At 43.4% G+C, this 20,259-nt stretch overlaps 1 protein-coding gene across 3 annotated transcripts in view; it reads right to left on the reverse strand.

The window, feature by feature from the left end:
• slc8a3 (solute carrier family 8 member 3) overlaps positions 1-15,730 on the reverse strand; it is a 101,708-nt gene extending 85,978 nt beyond the window's left edge. The window contains exons 1-2 of one of the 3 annotated variants that reach the window (XM_037071995.1): positions 14,640-15,730; positions 3,095-4,962 (exon numbers count right to left, since the gene is read on the reverse strand). In XM_037071995.1, coding sequence (XP_036927890.1) covers positions 3,095-4,875 — 1,781 coding nt within the window. In that variant the 5' untranslated portion in view covers positions 4,876-4,962; positions 14,640-15,730. Of the gene's footprint in view, positions 1-3,094; positions 4,963-14,639 lie in introns of those variants that run through there. The other 2 variants (XM_037071996.1, XM_037071998.1) reach the window with 2 other exon arrangements.
• Positions 15,731-20,259: the final 4,529 nt, after the last annotated feature.

Genomic DNA, 20,259 nt, shown 5'->3' on the forward strand with positions numbered 1-20,259 from the left:
GAAGGGGGGGAGGAAAGATTTTCATATTAATACTCGAGCGTGTTCATGCATATGAACAATCTTCATTGTTTTAACTACTCAGCTGAATAATGTCCTGTATGTTTTCAGAAGTCATATAACATTTATCATCACTCTATAGTGACTGCATTAATCAGCGCTGACTGTGTAAGTTTAGTTTAATATCCACAATATGTCTTGTGCTGCCCCTTCACAGTTGAAGTCCTGACTTGTTTTGTTTGTGTCAACGCATATAAAACTGCACGTACGTCAACGAGACCATTTTCTTCATGATCACACAGCAGACTCTTTGCAGCGTCACTGAAAATGTTTAAATTCACAGCCGATGTATATGATTTTAACTCCTGCTAAAAGGGTCAAAAGTCAGACCGTATCGGGCTCAGTCCCTCAGCCTGACATTTCATCTACATGCAATGTTTTAATTAAATAATAAATCACGTCCTCATGGCATAATAAAGGTTAAATGATATGAGATGTGTTGACAATTACCTCATACTGCATCATTCACTGATTGAGGCTACAGCCAGCATCCAGTTAGCTTAGCTTAGTATAAAGACTAGAGATAAGTGAGTATTACTCGTTTAGCTTGGTCCAACATTAACAAATACCTCTTAAGTTCACTTAATAACACAATATATCTATCATAATGCATACATTGTGCTCCTATACACACATACTTATACATTATTATACATGTTCTTCTGTATTACATTTAGCAGAATCCTAAGTTTCTGGTTTATCACATTTATAGTGTCATCGTTACTCGTTTTCTGAGGTGCACGATGTCACGTACTATATCAGTGTAGTATACACACACTAAATATCTCTGGATGCATCTTGGTGACCTACTTTTTTTTGTCCAGAAGGATATCATCATCACACTAACATGACTGTTTAATGCCTCAGGTTGAGTCTGTTGACCAATCAGAGGCAGAGCAGCGCAGGTCCATCCAAGGATGTATGAAACGTTACTCTCCAGTTTACAGCCAGGTTCCTTAAAACAGTGCACGAAGCATCATTAACCCTCGTTAGCAACGCTCATGTTCATTAGCTGATACATTCAGTTCAACTTTTACCGTTAGCATGTACATAACTGCCCGCAATCGGTTGTATTTACACTTGTTTTTAGACGGACGGAAGATCGCCTCCACATGAATTATGTAAAGCTCAAACATTCAACTGTAGGAACAAGAAGAAAACAGGGTTTTGACTGGAGGGGCAATTTAAACAAATGAGATATAACATGTTAATTAGTGATCTGAAGTGCTGGTAGATTCCCCTCATGTTTCCAGCCTTTATGCTAAGCTAAGCTAATTGCCTGCTGGCACCAGCTACATATGTACCATACAGACAGGAGAGCGGTATCACATTATTCTTTTAAAGCACTAATTATTTTGACATGTAATCTGATTCTTCTTCCAAATTGTACATTTTACTGATTCAGTGACAGTATTTTTAATTTATGAGATGTGTGATGACTGCATAAATGATGGTGATTAGACACGTTTGACGCCGGTCCTTCGTGTTCTGTGAAATGCTCGGGAAGCGATAATTATTTAGCCATTAAGTCTGATTCTTCTATCAGTTCACAACCAGCATTTATCAATTCACAGCATGTCGAGTTGCGCGCTCTTCACAAAGGAGCGGCGCTGCACTGTAGGAACAGCTAACTCGCTGCACGGCGCGCAGCACAATGAACGGATCGATACACCAGCAGTCCCTCACAATGCCAACAACATCACAGCAGTCTCATAATGATAGTCCTTCTCCACATCTCTCCCCTCGACTCCCCCGGCAGCCTTCAGGCCCCGGCACACAAAGCATCTCTCACATAAAGCAAAAAAAAAAAACCCCTGAGAGCTCAGCGGGCCCCAAGAGTGTGCTGATCACCCCGACACTCATTCTCCCACCGCTGGTCTCCTGGGCTGCCTCAGCCCTCAGGAACTCACACCCTGGAGCACGGACCAGTGAGCCACGGCACGCTGCGAGGGTCCTGATTGGACGGAGAAGGCGATCCCACGTACGCATGTCAGTTTGATTCAGCGCCTGCAGACCAATGTGTGAGATGCAAGCGGATGCAAGCTGTGAAATAAACAAATCAATAATTCTCAAGAGACGCGGTTTTGTACACATGCCAGTATCCCGGAGCACCGGCTGACATGCGAGGGGACAAAAGGCAGTAGGATCATACAGCACATGGCCCTGATGCTATTTGTGCCACAGTACAGTATGTCGGTATAATAACAAGGCTGAATAAGCCCACTCAGTTTTGTAGTGCAGTATCGTACACAGATGGTGCAACTATATAACATATTTACATAAAACATCACTATCACAAACAAACAGCAAGCTTTTCTAACATGGCTGCCTCCAGAGGGAATCAAACCTCCAGTCTGACTTCTGCTGTTGTAATTTTCTCTGTCTTCTTTATCCTGCTCCGGTTCTTCCACACTGCTTTCTTTGAATCGAAGCAGACGCGACACAGAAAAAAAATAAAAAATAGAGAAAAAAGGCAACGAGCACAGAAAAAAAAAAAATCTGAAGTTCGACAAAACAAAAGCGGCAGGGATTAGAGAGGCAAGGAAGGGTTACTTAAGGACTTCCTGTTTCCACAGTTGTGTGACGAATCCCAAAGTCGAATCCCCCGTTGCATGCGACACACACAGGATTGCGCTCTGACGAGAGCAAAATCTCTTGACAAGAAAACAAGGGGATATAGAGTGCACGCTCAGATGAGAGGGTACGCTGTCTAACCATGTAAAGACTAAAGCCTTTAAAAATTCACTGATGAGTGCAAACAGCACATTAATAGGTTACCAGAGTATGTTTAGAAATTAAGTGATGTCAAGAGGCAAAGAAGGCAACATCTTTGTATCAAAAGCAGCTTTGAAGCTGGTTATCACATCATACAATCTGTAGCTATCGTTTCTTGACAGTTCATCACCGTCAAACTGCAAATCAAAAGCAAAACACACAAAGAAAACAACTTATTAATGACTACAGAGCACTTCTCTTGAATAAATCACCAATAACACATAAATAACAAATTACAACCACAAGAGAGTCGCTGTCTTACCAGGTCTCATCGTTTTTGAACTCCAGCTCCCCGTAGGTGTCTTCGAAGTCCTCCCCTCCTCCTTTGGCGAGTCCCTCCACGGTGCGAAAAGGCACAATGACCGTCCCCCTCGCTCCAGAAGTCCTGAGCACTTTCACTTCCATTATACCGATGCTCTCGCTGACGTGCACCGAGCTGCTCTCAAAGGTGAAGATGCCCGAGTGATCATCGTCCAGAATGGTCACAGTGGCCACAGTAGGGAAGCCCAGTATGGCCTTCGGGTAGGGGAGACTGTTGGCGGACAGCACCTCGTCCTCAGTCTCCAGCACACGCAGATTACTGAGCCGCACAAAGAAGTGCTCGTCCTCTTCAAAGATGTCGTCGTCGATGATGCCAATGTTTATCTCCTTGAACATCTCTCCCGGTTTGAACACCACTGTTCCCTCTGTGAACTCGTAGTCGGCCCCGGCGTTAGCCGAGCCGTCCTCCGTCTTATAATCCACGTAGATCGTCTTGTTGATGTCGCCACCTTTTCTGGAAATGGTCAGAATGGCGGCGCCACAGTTCTCCAGGCACTGATAGACGGCGGGCTCAAACGCAATTCGAGACACGTACTCTTCCGGCTCCTCCACATGGACCTCCTGCACGCTGGTGCTCTTCTTCGCCTGCTCTGCGACGTGTTTCTTCAGAATATTGCCAGCGCCTGTCATCATGCGCGTAGCTTGGATGCGATAGAAGGCACGGCTCTTTTGCTGGTGCGAGAGGGCGTAATAGTTGGCCATCTCGACCAGCTGATCCATCTCTTTCTCTGGGTGCTTCTGCTTCAGGTCTTTTAAGATGCGGATCATGTCGCGGCGGGATTCGTCCACCTCTTTGCTCTCGATCAAACCGATAAGATTGCTTGCCGCACCTCCGTCCATGAAGTGGGAGTTGACCATTTTACCGTCCATCTCGATCCCCTTGGAGCGCTCGGTCTCCGTCTCGATGATGACGCCCCTGTGCTTGTCAGTGCGATACTTCTTGTGCATGAACTTGTAGAAGAGCAGTCGTCTGTCCGCTACCCAGGCGAGCAGCACACATATGGGGAAGAAAGCCAGCGTGAGAAGACCCTCCCAGACCTGGACTACGTTGGGCGAAAACACAGCCAGAATCATGTAGAGCCAGATGTAAGCGAAGATGCTCCAGCCTGCGGTGATGAAGAACACTCTGAGGTGTTTGACCTTGCGTACCTCTCCCTGGGGAATGACCGACACACAGAGGCCAATGATGACAAACATATTGAAGGCCGCACTGCCGACAATTGTGGAGGGCCCGAGCTCGCCAGATTTAAACTCATGTCCACAAACCTCAATAACAGAGAGCATAATCTCAGGGGCAGACGAGCCCAAGGCCATGAGGGTGAGGTTTGAGACCGTTTCGTTCCACACCCGGATCGTGGTGGTGGTTGTTTCCCCATTGGGCCTTTTCACGACAATTTCCCTCTCCTGGGAAGTGATGACCTCAATGGCCGCCATGAAGCGATCAGCAATGATGGACACTCCGAGAAACATGTAGATCATCGCCACAAAATACACAATGACCCGTGCGATCTTGTCTCCCATGGACGGATCCTCAGGATACCAGATCGGCAGGATGATCCCTTCGTGACACTTGGAGTTTCCCGCGCAGGTGGCATTGCTGGGGCTTATCAGAGGGCTCGGAGTCGTCCGGGCCTCTGTGCAAAGAAAGGCTACAGCCACAGAGACCAGCCCCAACCAGAGGCAGGCTGACGACCCTGGCTTCACAGGCCTTGAACCCTCCATGCACCCTTCTTCTTCTCAAGGGTCCTTACCACACTGACAGTCCCTCTGGGATCCAGCACTGGGCTTTGCTTTTTCTCCACCCACCACCTAAACACAAGAGGAAGAAAAAAACAGAGATTACATGGATGTTACATCATACCTTAAAGATAGGGTGGGCGATTCCCTTGACTCTCTTGGTGACAATTAACAACTTGAATCTTGATTCTGGAGAAAGAGAGTTGATTGTTGAGTCCCACGTCATCAAATAGCACATTCAAACAGGGACAACAGTGATTAAACGATTGCGTTTTGTTGTTTTCTATCTTCTTTCTAGATACATAAAAGCATCTATTCCTCAAATAATACATGATGTACTTAACGCATTACTTGCGGGACTTAGAATGCATTCATCTTTTAGTCACATAAGGATTCAAAAATTCACTTAATCACATAATGGAATTGTTATTCAGCATCAATGTAATTCCCAAGTTTGAGGAGTAGTAGTCGCACAAGTGTGTTAGCCTGTGAGTTTGCATTTCACAGGGAGAAACACACAAAGAATTTCTGAATTTTAAATGAGTGCAAGAATTTGAATTACCCGACCATAGTTCTGCAAGACTTCAATGAGTCTGTGCCGTCTTTACAAACAGCATAGTCATGAGACCTTTATGTTATTTATGAGAGGCGGGCTGGAAAACACTTCCCCACGCTTAGAGGTCTGTAAACCGCTATGTGAGCAATGCAGATAACATTTGTTTAAAACAGAAAAATAGCCCGTGGGCTCATTTCAAATCATAAAAGTTTATTTTCGGCTCAGATGTGGATAAGTGTGCCCGATAATGTGGATTTGAGCGTGATTGTCTGAAATCTCAGGGGTAATACACAGCTCTGAACCAAACAGCTCGCTCAGCAGGCGTGCAATGTTGCCAAACTAAGCACTGTCCAAAATGTCGCATTGGCAAAAAAAAAAGAAGAAGGAAAAAAAAAAAAAACAGCAGAGGAGAGGCAGGAGACCGTCAAGAGGCAAACTGAAACAAAGGGTACAGCTGTCCCGTCCAAATTCATTATACACTGAGCCCTAAATGCACACTTACCACTTCCGCCAGAGAGAGCAGCATTACAATAACTATCCAGACATTGTCCGAACTCATAAAAAGCTGCGGCTAAGCATCTTATGCACCTCTTCAGCTCTTATGTGATCGGACTCGACAATTCTTTTGATGCTAACAGCTGAGGCCAGAGGCAACGGGAGCATGAAGAGCGGTTAACCACCCACAAACTTAGAAGATGTGAGCAGCTTTAAGACAGAACACGGGGGATTTATTAGGGAGGCTTTCTTCTCAGGCGTACCTGTGATTATTTGGCGGTTCTGGTGGGATGGGTGGGGGCCTCTCTCCAGCAGCCTCCACCACACCTTAGGGCCCCTGAGACACACAGGCAGTTTAGTCTGAATTAAAATAATCTCTTCTGAGAGATTCAGGCTGTGTAAGTTAATCATGCTGTCCTAAATTCACTGGAGGATTACATTTTTTTTTTTTTATTACTGTCACACTTGTTTCCTGTCGCTTTAGTTAAACTTGGAGTATTCATGCCTAAAAGTGCATTCTTATGCGCCGCACTAAAATGTGAACAATGCGCACTCATGGCACTTAAAGGCACTTTTGATAAAAGCCTCCATTAAATGGCACAGGTGACGCAGATTTTCTTACTTGATTTAACTCTGAAGGACTCAAAATAACTACCCGGGTGATATTTTTAGAAGTCTATCATCCAGACAGACCAGTGGCCAGTTTGGACGGCTGACAAAATGTTCAGTGGAGGTGTGGACAGTCAAACAGGAGCTGGCATATTTGAAGCCAAATATTGTCTTTGAATCCTGGGGCCGTGTCAACACACACCTAATGAGAAAAAAAACTGGCAAAGTTTCTATCAACGTCTTATGTGCAAACTCAGGCATTAACAAAACCAATTAATCTATTCTGGAATAAATTATTAGTTCTATTTCTCATTAAATGGTTCATAGGGACATATAATTGCATCACTGGCAGAGTCATTATGATGTCTTTCGAGGGATCATAACCTTGATAATATTCAGAGAGATACGTCGCTCCAGAAGTGTAAAAATGACGGATATCTCAGCTTGAAATGGAAATGAAAAAAAGAGAAAAAGATGCTGATTGCAGAGCGGCACACTGATCTGGAGGATAGAGAGAACTGGGGGGATGACAGCAAACGGCAGCAGAAGCAGGAGACAAGGAACTTAAATTCAACTGAATCAGCAGAGCCGCTGATATGGACACGAGCCAACTATGCAATCCCTGTGAGAACCGACGGCGCTGAGCACAAACAAAAACAACAGGGAAATAATTGAGTGACAAAGTTGTAACTTAATTAGAGAAAAGTTGGGTCTGGAAATTAGGGATTTTGCAGGAACTCACTCACAAAAGTAAACTTTTTAGGAATGAAGAAAGTGTGTGAAGAGCTCAAATTACAACCACTGACCTCTATCAAAATGAACTGTAAATAACCTTTATTTGAAAATAAGATCTTGTTTTTGGAGACGGGGAGGGAGTTTAGAAGCAGAGAAGCACTGCTGACCTGTCGGCTTCTCTCTGTCTTTTTTATTGCGTGGTGGCCAGCTGGGGTTGATGGTCAGAAACTGACATTTAGTTGTTTGGTGATATAATAGAGGAACAGCACCCTAAATCCAAAATGTCATTTATTCTTTTATATCTTTAAAGGGCCAAATGGGGCAGTGAAAATAAGCTGTAAACACAACTCTGACATACTATCATCTTAAGTTGTAAGGTTGACCTGCACATCCAGCAGAGGTGGAAGAAACATTAGAATTAAGTGAGTTGAGTTTTTGTTTATCTGATGAATGTGAATATTAACTCTTATTTTACACTTTTTTGGTTCTGTTTTTGGTCACCACCAACTCCTAAAGGAAATATCCTCACCAGCTATCATTGTGTTTTGTTCGGTGCTGTTAATGCAGTGTTTTTAGACCCTTCTCACCTGAAACATCTGCCTGCTACAGCGAAAATTACGCTATGAGAGCAGGGAAACAAAACACAGTGAGGATTCAGGCCAGGAAATTATGTAATTATTACAGCAGCAAAGGAGGAATTCAGGTGGAATAAGATAAAATTTAGTAATGTAGTTAGGTTTCATCACACACATTACGTAACTGAAGTTATGTGCGTTAGTGGCCAAAGTACAATGGTTTCCTCAACCTAACCAAGTAAACTAATCTTCTGTCGCTGGTGCTGCAACAGTAGTTTTGTTTTGGAAACGGCCATATAAGTCAGTTTGGGAGTCACTGGCAATCAACCTATTCTGTTGTTTAGCATTAGTTTAACATTTTCTAGCCCAGAGGTTATATGTTGTTGTTGTTTCCCCTATGGGGGGGATTTTGAAATCAGTAACACACGGATAGCGTAATGGGAGGAAGAAACTGGCTTTAATGGTCAGCAAATGGCAGGTTTATACCCAAAGTCCACATCCAGTGAGTCAGACTACTCACACACAGGTAGTTGTTGTTGTGAATAAAATGGATCCTCCGATCCTTCGCTGTGATTTCCTGCAGCTTTAATACACACAGCCGGGGACTCTTTTGTTTGTAAACAGAGTATGGAAGGAGGACAGTGATAACAAAAGAACAAATGTGCCGGCCTAGTCTGGATAAGCAGAGGAGCAACACGATGACAAACAAGCCAAATACCCATGAATCCAACAGCAAACTACCAGAGTGACACGGAGAATTTTAAAGATATAAGGCCGTACAGTGACACTGGACAGAGGGAGTCGATATCCTCCTAACTACCTCCTGCCTTGTCCAATTAGAGATATAAATATCACACACTGAATAAAATCATGCCTGGGAACATTTGTAAACTACAGTCGTGCTCATTTCCAGCTCTCCCAAAAGATACATTAGATGACGGCATTAATCATCGTAGTTCTAATTATTTCAAAAATGTGTGATCAATTTATTTCTTATAGTTCCTCAACCTTCAATTTTAACACTACTATATCCTCTACCGCTACTACCACGAGCATTACTTAACTGCCTGCACGACCTCTACCGCTCTCCCATTACTACTTCTAATAATCTTCTTAATTCGACTCCCATGGCCTGAGAGCACGCAGGCTGTTAAAGGGGCAGTTCGGCCATTTATCAGTTCGCTCTCATAGCAATCCTGTCTCCTGAAAATTACAGTTTTATGGTGCTAATTTGCGAGAGCGTATATGTTTTCAAAGAAATGTAATTTCATCCAGATTGTGTTTTTTAAGACAGCATAATGAGGAAATGTTAATTAGTAGTATCTAGCAATATTGATACATATTTGTTTCTACAATATCCATTCATAGCAGCTTTATTTAACCTTTTTAGGCTGTTTTTGGTTTAAAACAGAAAGAGTCTCCAGTAGACATTAGACACATAGATGTATTGACTGTATTGACATTTAAAAAAAGGTGCAATATGTACGAATTGCAGGTAAAAGCAGTGAAACATTACCTAAAATTAATGAGTGAATCAATGTTTTGTGTTGTGCTAACTAGCTAGCCCCAGCTTCTCCGGGTCCAAACACCCTCTGTCTTGTGTCTGGTGATGCTATTTGCTATGTCCTATTTGTTTTTGAGCATGAATTCAACAGGACAACAATTCTTACATATTGCACCTTTAACTGAAACCACAATCTTTCCCTAAACCTTCACCAAAGTGCTTATGTTTCTGTAACCAAACCACATGACGGTACAGAAATGTTGCTCCTTTCACAAGATCCTACTGGTTACTGGTTAGAAATACTGGTTAACATGGCCAAGAGGGGATCATTGATTTATTGATTGATCAGGGAGGTTGGCTGATTGACTGAAAAAAAAAAAATCACTTAAGAGACACGCACGTTGTCTTAAACAATAACGTAAAGCTTGTTAATGTAATTACATTTAAGCCCTCAGACACACTGTTCAGGTGTGCGTCCTGGGCAGGATTTTGTATTTGAATAATTGATTTTCTATCTCAGCACAAATTGCATTAGAACCGTCAGGTGACGCAGAGTGAGCGACGCCGTTTCTCCGTGTGTACCGACATTAGAGCCGTGACCCCTAAATTAGGAGCAACACAAAACAATTTGCATACTAATTACCGTTTTAAGGATTGTGTTTTGCATTGTGGATGCAGGGGGCGGGCTGTCGCTGGAGTTATAATTTAAATTTGTAATCAAGACTGCTCAGCAGCTTCCAAAAAGTGTTAAAATCAACTGACAGAGTGAAAGTTGTTCAGAGAAAGCTGCACAGGAACTTAAGAGCCACATTGGGTCTGACGAATCTAAATTAAGGGCCAGGTTCAGCGTTGACATATTCCAATTAGACCCCGCAGTGACCTCTGCAACCACAAATAGTTGACAGTGAACCCACTTAAAGGTCAAATTTGTGAGAATTCTCTACTCGTCAAATACTGACACTTAGGCGTGGCGGCTGACCCAACCTCCGATCCTAAGGCGTCAGCATTTGGCGAGCTGGGAATGAGAGTTGGGAATGAGAATCAACTTTCTCACAGATTGGACCTTTAAACTAAATTTACACTAACTTTTAACTGTTATTTTATTTTGAAAATATAAGGAAGTAGCACTCACAATATGACTTAAATCAAATAACACAGAATCTTTGGCTTGGTGCTTCAATTTGACATATATTTATTTCAGCCATGTTAGAATATTAAAACTTCCCAAAATCTATTTAGTTTCATGGATCAATATTAATACAACAATGTATTTCCAGCTAGTAAGACTGTCAAATAAAAAGTCATTATTAAAGACAGTCGGAATGATGTTTTAAGGATATACCTGTGCAAATATCTCATACTGAACCTTCAAGTATTTCTTATTATTGTTTTTTTCTTTTATTTTGTAACTAACTTCAGAGTAAAACAAAGTCAAAAAATGTCAAAGTCAAGGTGGAAAAGCTTGACATGTCTTTAAGATCAGAGGACAATAACTGTCATCTGAGCTCAAACTGATTTAAGGGAAGCTGTGTAAAAGATTAAAAAAGTTAACATGCATTAATCACTTTTTTTATTGGCTTTATGTGACCGAATCATAACGTGACATGAAATATGAGACCGTCCTCGTCACTCTCAGTTGCCTACACAAGCCTGTGGATGATTTGGTTAAGTCGTTTAATGCAGATGGACTTTGGATTTCTTTGTTAAGGACTCAGGTTGGATTTTCTACAGCAGCCCAGAGGATGTGACGTTCTGCACGGTGTTGAGTGCCTCGTCTCACGACCGGCTTCAAATACAACAGAGAAATTCCACGAAGCTCCTTTAAATTTCTTTAGTTTTGAGACCTTTAAGGTGTTTTTACCCCGCAGAGACAAACTCAATAAAACCTTTGAACAATGTCGAGAATATATGAAAAATGTAGAATATTTGAAGGTTTTTGAAGAGCTGGCACTAAACGGTCATTTCTGATGATGAAAAATGTTTTTAAAAGGTAGGGTCTGTTGAAACCCTGAGCTAAGGTCAAACTGAAATGACGGCTTTTCAAAATGTATTTGAAGAGAATGAAGTGTCCTTATAGTCGGGTTAGAATGAAGGATTCAGAATATTGAATGCAATGCAGGCTTGAATTTGTGTCGAGTAGCAGCTGATGAATGAGAATGAAGAGCTGTTACTGTGGGAATGAATCAAATACTCTGAATCGGGAATGAAAAGTTAAATAAATTTAAATGCATCAAAGATTGGGAACACTTAAATAGTTAAAGGGAGTTTCTGGCTCGAATGAATGAAAAGGTAATAGCTGAATATAGTTAAAATAAAAGTATACTGTGGCTGTGTTCATTTGTGTGTGTGTGTCACTGTGTGTATTAAACTGACTCATTGATAAATCTGTCTGTGTGTGTTGGCCCAATTGTTCTCGGTTGCCATGGTGTTGGTAGCTAAGATGGTCGTGGTAACGGACTGAGAGAGCTGATTTCATAGTGAGTTCAGCCGAGGCTCACCTCACGTTATCATACTTCTCCCTCAAAAACAGTAACTGCTATTCATCAAATAATCATATGGTAGAAACTGAGAGAGTCCTGTGAGCACTTTGTGATATTTGTGTGTGTGTGTTGTCAAAAATGTGGCGAGGAGAGCAGGTCAGAGATGTGGATGTGTTCGCCTGCCTCCAGATATTTTACCTCTGAGTTTAATAGGACTTACAGCAGTTGGTGAATGTTCCTGTCATTTAAAAGCCCACAGAGCCAAATGTTTTTGTCTGATTGCCTTCGTAGACCCACTGTTGTGACCAGAACGATTTTTCCTACCAGCTGATGTTTGTCAGCTTCTATTAGAGTGAACGGTGTGTGAATGAGAACAAGCTGAAGACAAGGGTTATGAATTTTTTTGGAGCTCATCCGCCCTCACCAACGCGACAATCTGAAAGTGTCTGAAAGGTTACGAATGTTTGAATTGAGACTGTGCAGAAAGTTAGAATGCTATGGAAAACTTGAATCAATGCAAGAAAGTCTGAATCTCTGTGAACATTTCACAGTTTGAATGGTGTTTCTATGAGAATGTATGAAGGAGTGAGAAGAGTTTGAAAATGAGTGGGTGTAAAGGGATTTCTTATTGACTTCCATTATAATTGTGATACAACAAAGCTTCAAAGAAAGTTGAATAATTTCAAAAGTTTTAATGGGATTTGAAAGATTGATACAATCTTGAATGTAAACAAATTGTGTAAAATTTCAAACTTGGAATGGATTTTCTATCTGGAAGTGTGGATGAGAAGATAAGCTTTGAAAATTATTGAAAAATTGTGAAAATGTTGGATTTTTTTTAACATTCTTTGCTTTAATAGGAAACAATGCTGAATATCTCTGAAATTATGAATGATATCAACAATAAAAATAGAAGAAATAATGTCCTGATTGAGACGAATAGTTTGGTGTTTGAACAGAGTGAGTATGTAGAAAAATGTGGAGGGAGTCAGGCAGAAAACCTGGTCGGTTTATTTGAGGCCTTCACCTAAATCATTTTAAAATATCAAGTAAGAGAAAACACATCATTAACATGCAGAAAATATTAATACATATGAAAAGACAGTAGACTAAATATACAAAAACAACAAAATGAAATAATGGAGGTGAAGTTTTGTAGTCCACAAAACATTTCTGAAGTTTTGCAGCAAAACGGTGGGGACAACAGAAAGAAAAATGGCTCCATGCAGCTCGTCCAGTGTAACCCAAGTCCCCAGCAGCCGTGAGATTGATTTGAAAAGACGTTATTTACACCCTCGGTGCCGGCCAAGCGTGTGTCTTCAGACGGGGTGCATCCTCACACTTTTAGTTTAGTGGCTGTAGTGAGGAATTCTGCTCAGAAAAGCACTTAAATTATGTATTTTCAAATCAAATTTGCAATCTCAGGGTTTACAGAGCCTTTAATGACGTGGACCGAGCTGTATGCCGCCATTATATTTTATTTTTGTACATTTTAAAACAAGTCCCCATTTACTTCAATTGTTTGGGAGAAGGCTGCAACGCTGTTTTGCTGTGAAGCTCCAGAAATATTTGTTGGACTACAAAACATCCGCCAACTATCAACCCATTAGTTTTCCATTTTGGGGGGATTTATCCTTTAAGAGCCTGAACATTTAATGCTGGACTGTACTGCACAGAATTATAAGTTGTAGACCTGAAACCAAAAGGCTAGCTGATCTGCGGACAATTAATCAGAGAGTGACAATTTTTTCTAAAAGACAAGATGCTCAAAAATTCTCTGGTTCCACCTTTAAAATGTGAATTCTAATAAATAAATAAACTTTGTGTTTTTCTCCGAACAAACATGCACTTTAAATATTTTCGACCCTGACTTTTTGGTTTTGTGCCTTCTCTGACGATTCCCTGACATTTCCTGGAGCTGTCAGATCACCTCCACCTCTCTCACACAGCAGATTTTAAAGCTAACATGCATATTTGATGTTGTGCATCTTTAAGTCCAGCCTCCTATATGTCCTCCTGACAGACAGACAGACAGACAGACAGACAGCGGTATGGCTGAGAGGTGAGCGCGGCTGCTCTGCCCACAGATCTCTTTCCTCTTCCCTATTTTGGGAAGAGGCTCTTGTTTAAGGAGGCTATCTGATCTGCACGTAAACATGGACTCAGCAGACACACGGAGAGCCTCAGCTGTTGCTGATTAATCATCGTTTCGCTCACGCTGAAGAGATGTCAGTGCTACCTGGCTGAGGGGGGGAATCCCTGCTGCTGGAGCACCCATAGGCCCGCACCAGAACTTGAAAAAAGGTGCGCACAGGCCTATATCTGAGCATGGATCAGCTCCTTCTCCAGCTGAAAACACGAGTGACCCGAGGAGACACTCCAGATTAAACTCCAAGGCCACGCAGGAGGAGACGGAGTGCGTAAAGACTCGTGTGTATATATATATATAAAAAAGCTGAAAGAATCCAGGTGTGCAGCCAATCAGCGGCGGGATGAGCTCACAGCAGGGTGTCCGATACACGCGTTGACACACGCCAATTATTCTAATGGCAACACCCATTAGACGGTATCACGAATCGTTGCAACGGATCATATCTGCACGATGAGGAAGGAGCAGCGGGAGCGGAGAGAGAGCGGCGACCCGCTCCGGACTGACCGATCACATCACATCACTTCATCTGCAGATGTGGATCTGCACACAAAAAAATGCCTCTAATAACTCAGACATGGAGCCGCATCATTCATTAACACCTCCTGCTCGCCTAAAATGGCATGCGTAATTCATGAGAACATACCTGGATTTGTATTCCGGGGGAGTTTGTGTGGAGACTGCGAAATAGCTCCTGTCCGCCCCCTTTATTATTGTTTATGCCGCTCAGATGAGCCTGACAGCAGTCTCAGTGTAATCTCGAGCCAAACGTGCTCCTCGGACTAAAAATCCCCCCGGTGGAGCCGCTGTGTCGTCCTCATGTACGGAGAGGCAGGTCCCCAGCCTGCTCGGTATTGGCGATTGGATCAAACCGGCCAGAGGTGATCGCCTTTCGTCCTCTCCTGCCTTGGCGCCCTCCTCCCCAGATCCTCCCTGTCTGACGGATTGACCGGGTCGCAAAGCTGTCAATGACGAGGGAGGAGGAGGAGGAGGAGGTGGTGGTGTTGGTGGAAGGGGGGGAGGAAAGGAAGGGAAGGGGAGGGAAAGGGGGGGTGGGGGTCGGTATTTTAAGATAAGAGATGGATCTTCGGAGCAACGTCCGCGCGGCTCTCCCTCCTCCTGCAAGCCGTGAATCAGCGCTCTCCTCCTCCGCCCCTCTGTCCGCGGCGATAGCGCAGGAAACCTGTGATGTCGCTCCTTCAGCTCCCCTCCACCGGCTCCCTTCTCCACGGAAATGGCTCGCCGCTGTTCATATTAAACACTTGCAGGCTCTGATTAGAGGAAGAAAAAAAAAAAAAGAAAAAGGCGCTCAGCTGTGCATACCGGTTTGGCGAGCTACTCGGCTGTCAGCTGGACTTCTTTGCGCACCATCAGAATGGAGATTTGTTCTCCTCCGCGCAGTTTCCTGGAGCTCGGAGAGAAATGCTGCTGGAAACGAGCTTTATCTCTGAACTGTCATCCTTCAGATAACTATTCTTTATATTTAGGCCCCCTTTCTTTCTCTCACACCGGCAGTGGTGTGAAATGGTTGCGCCCTACAGTCCTCCGCCTCCCCCCCATTTTTTAAAAGTCACACAGACAGGCTCGGTTAGGCGCGCAACTACGTCACCATCGGCTGAGAGAGGATAAAACCTGCACCACATAGCATGAGTATCAGCCAGGCCCACAGCCCACCATGACAACTGCTCACGGGGAGGGAGGAGGCAGCTTTGAAATTAAGGCATCACCCACTATTTTACCTCTAAAAGGCTGAGGATACCCCGCCAGATGCTGCTAATTCAAGGCACAGGACGCAGTGGCAGCAGGAGGATGATAACTGAGTCACTGACATTTATTCTGGCTGCACGCCACGAAGAGGACACACACACACACACACACACACACACACACACACACACACACACACACACACACACAGACAAGGCAGGCTTTATAAACGCTGAGATGGAGTAAAGTTAGGTGTGAGATTGACTAACAGCTCATCTCCTGCCAAACTTTTAAAAAATGTTTGCAGCTGAATGTTATTAAAGGATAAGTCCCCCCCGAAAAACATTAAAAAGCTCTGCTTGGATTTGCTTCAGGTGCATTTCAGCCTTAAAGTCCACACAGGCCCATACTTCAGGAATCAATCCTGGATGGGAAACAGTGCTCTGGATAATCCGCATGACATGCTGTCAACAGAGATTATTGGGAATTCTTTGGTATCACCTAGTTATATCCTGGACAATAACCTTTCAGTACTGCGAGGTTCACAGTCCACAAAACATTTCTGGAGGCTCACAGTGAAGCAGTGGTGCTTGTTTTAAAACTTAAAAAACAAACAGTAATTGGTTCCATACAGGTTGTGTGGCATGATCCACATCTCCACAAGTCCTGAGATCCTAAAATTTATTTGTAAAGACATGATTTACATCCCCAAAACGTGTTCCAGCTCCTCCACCCCCTTCAGACAGGTCTCAAGCTGTCACTTGTAGCCCAGCAGCTACAGAGAAGCTAAAAAAGAAGAGGGACAAAGGAGTTGACTGTATGTAAGCTTATGAAAAAAATGACCTTATTCTCACTTGATTTATTACCTCAGTAAAAAGTTTCCTATCGTGTTTATGGTCTCAATCGCTGGTTTCAAGTCTTCCGCAATACAGCATGATGTTCATTTTGTAAATCATGGTCCCAGTTAGAGTGAAATAGATGATATGGTGTGTTGTAGGCAGAGGCTAGCTGAGTAACAAGCTGCTACCATGACGTGTCCTCTGGTTCTCAGTCAGATCCAGTCAGGATCTCCTCAGCTACAGCCACAACTACAACGTTGGTGAAGAAATAGTCCCATAACATCCTCAAAGACCAACCTGCCACTTAAACCCACTATTCTCAAACTATAGAGCTCCCTCTAGTGGTATGCAGAAGAATCGCGAAAATGATGTAAACTTAGAATTCAAATTAAAGTTCTTAAACTGATTTTTTTTGTCTTTCCTGTAGTCACGTTCATGGACGCTGCACATGGGAAGGCCAACCATGAGTAGTTACAAGCTAAACTCAAACTGTGGTGGCAAGATGATAAGCAAAGGTTAAGTGAAAAGTTAAAACATGATGCAAACAGTAAGCTGAGTTGAGTATCTTGCATTTTTTTTCCCCCAAAAATGTCCAAGTATTCTTATCAACCAACTCTGCTCAGGGTCGCCCGGAGTCCAAATCTCCTCATCACGTCCTGTGTGTCTTTGTCTCGCCTCTTGCAGTTGCATTGCACAACCCACTGATCTCCCCACCCCAATTAGATGCATTACTATAGTAGATAATGAGCTTCACTGGGCACACAGTCCTTGATGCAGCACAATCACCCATAACCGGTGCTGACGAGACAGACGAAGCCCCAGAGACAGAAGCGAAGCAGGAGGATGTTGACACTGCCACCACCTCTAATTACAGAATCATACAGGCCTGAAGCGTCGGGGAAAAAAAAAAAAAACCTTAAAAGTCCCAAGGCAAAGCAGGCTGTATGTAAAATTAATACAAGTACTTAAAAGTCTTTAAAATTAATTAGCAATTAATCAATAATAAATTATGATTAATCCGCCCAGGAACAACATGGAGGGAGTTGGAGCAGTGGCCTCGTTGCAGCGTGCAGTCGCCCCCTTTTTTTTTTTTTTTTGTCTTTTGGGATGGAGCCTGTATGCAAAGCAGGGAAAAACCAATCGGATCCGATTTTAATTACACAGTCCGGCACTGTGGTTCAGAATCTTATTAGCCCGTTCAGATTTCCACGCTTGTTAAATTCAAATATGAAATTCAAAAACAATCACGTCCTAAATGGACGATGGGGAGAAGGATGAGACGAAACTCTGGTCAGGCAGCCCCCCAACACCACCTCCTCCTCCTCCACCACCACCATCTCTCCCATATCCTCTGCTCCTCTCCATGTAATGCTGTAATTAGTATGGAGAATATGGTTGGATGTTTTTAATGAAGTTTTCTTATCTGCAGGGAGAAGGGTGGAGGCAGTGAATGCGCTGGGCAGATTGGTGTGCTCTGCAGGCGCTCTGAGCGTACCTGCAGCCAGCATGCATCGTATGATTGGAATTCAATGTCTTGCCTCTTTGCCTCTCTCGCATCAAAAGTCCTCCATGCGCTCAGTGATGATTAATGGATTACACTTGTAATCAACACACCAGGCCTGCTTGTGCTTCCCACTGAGAGGAGCAGCTTGATGGCTGTGGCCCTGGAACTGACTGCTTGCATTGATTCTCAGGCCAGTAAAGCAGCTTCACTCCTCTCCTCTCCTTTCTCCTTCCTGTATTTCACTCTCCCCCCTTTTTTTTCCTTTTTTTTGCCACAGGAACACTCGACGGCAGCCCCGGATCGGTTTTATTTAAACGGTCTGGCGTGAGAGCAGCAGAGAATCCAGAGCAGGCAGCAACGATACAGTACCAGCACAGGAGAATAGTGCTGCACTTGCACTTTGTGATTTGTATTTTCTCCCCCCCGTGCTGCGGTCGGCACTCTGCACATGCTGATAATTTGTAGGCTCGAGTTGCAACAACTTCAGTGGAAAAAAACAGGCAGGCAGTGACACAGTAGGCCCGGCTGGTGAGAGAAAAGAGAGGGGAGGGGAGGGATGGAGGCAGTGGGTGTCAGTGTGGGGGGGTCAACAGAGGAGTTAACACTGACATCACCCCCTGGGCGACGTCCACTTATGACGGTCAGTAATGAATAGTGAAGCTGTGAAATGAGAAAGGTAAAGAGTCGCCTCGCATCAGGATCTGAGGGCCTCAAAAGGCTGCAGGGCCATTTCCCGTCACTGGTGGATGTGTGTTGGGATGGTGGAGTGATGGTCGGGGTCAGACGGGGCAAACACCAAGACCCCGAGGCCTCAGAGCGAAAGATGTATGGAATGGAAGGAGGCAGGGTTTGAAGAAGATGATAATCATGTGTTTTTAAAGGATTAGTTCACCCAAACTGCAAAAGGAAACCCTTTCCGATATCTAATGCAATCTGGCCATGCAGAAAGTTTTATCTGGTTTGAAGATATTTGTTAAGTCTCTGGTGAGTGCTGAATCCAGTGAGAGTTGACCGGCTGACGTACAGTAATCAAGCGGTTAGCGGCAGATGAAGGGGGGGGGGGGGTTAGCATGACAAAACACAAATGATCCCAAGGTAATACTCGCTTCGCTGGTGGTGAACGCACCATTAAACAGCCACCATCGAGGGGGAAGAAAAGTCAATCTGAAGTGACTCAGGTACAAATGCACACAGACGAGGTAATGTTTTATTGACATTCATTCACCAGGTCTCGCTGGTCGCCTTCCATCGAGATCAGGCAACCAAACTGTGAGTAATCGCTTGCAAATATTGATGGAAACATTTGGAATAATCTAAGTCCGCATCTAAACAGAATATAGAATAATGGCATGGTAGTTTTTAGACATTTTAATGCAAGTTCTTACATATTATTATAGCTTCAACTAACCTTTGGGTAAGAAATAAAAACTAAAAAATGGATATCTGAAAACTTCAATTTCGGATCTAGGGGCATCCAGAGACTTTTATGCAATCTTTTGAATATCAGCAAACTGTTCCTTTAAATACACTTTGGGTTGCAAAGACAAATATTACAAAAAGGTGGGGACTGGCACACCAGAATGGGATCAGAAGATACATTTGCAGGGTCACAAGATGATTAAATAAAAATAAAATGATGTCAGACAAAGTCATTTTTAAGTTTTTCCTCAGATAATAAATACTCTTATAATCCATTTTTTGGGCCACATGCTTTAATAAAAAGGGGGCTGCTGCACTGGAGTCATTACTGTGTTTGTTGTTTCTAACCAAACACCATCATCCAGACACGCATGCATCATCCTGATAGGCGGGTATGTACATAATCACACTGAGATGAGCTGGTTATACTGTGTAATATACTGTATATAATGTTACACAACCTTTACTGCTCCACGCTAATAAATCCTTTCCTCAAATAAAACCCTGACGGTACATAAACACGCAGAGTGCAATGCAGATAGAAAAGGAGCCCGGCGCTAAGCTCTCGGCTCAAATAATATCCATAGTCGGTATTTGCACACACGTCGTATAGTTAGTCTGTGGAGAGTGCCCCTTCTGCAGCTGCAGCCAATGGAGCCGAGCATTCAGTGGTTCACTGGTCTGGAATATATTTGCAAAGGAAGATGGGTGAGAGTGGGATACCCGCACTGACTCCATTACATCAGAGAGACACACAGAGCACAGAAGACGAGTGTAGGCCACTGGACTCATCTACT

Source organism: Acanthopagrus latus, chromosome 16 (genome assembly GCF_904848185.1).
Source record: "Acanthopagrus latus isolate v.2019 chromosome 16, fAcaLat1.1, whole genome shotgun sequence".
Taxonomy (NCBI): domain Eukaryota; kingdom Metazoa; phylum Chordata; class Actinopteri; order Spariformes; family Sparidae; genus Acanthopagrus; species Acanthopagrus latus.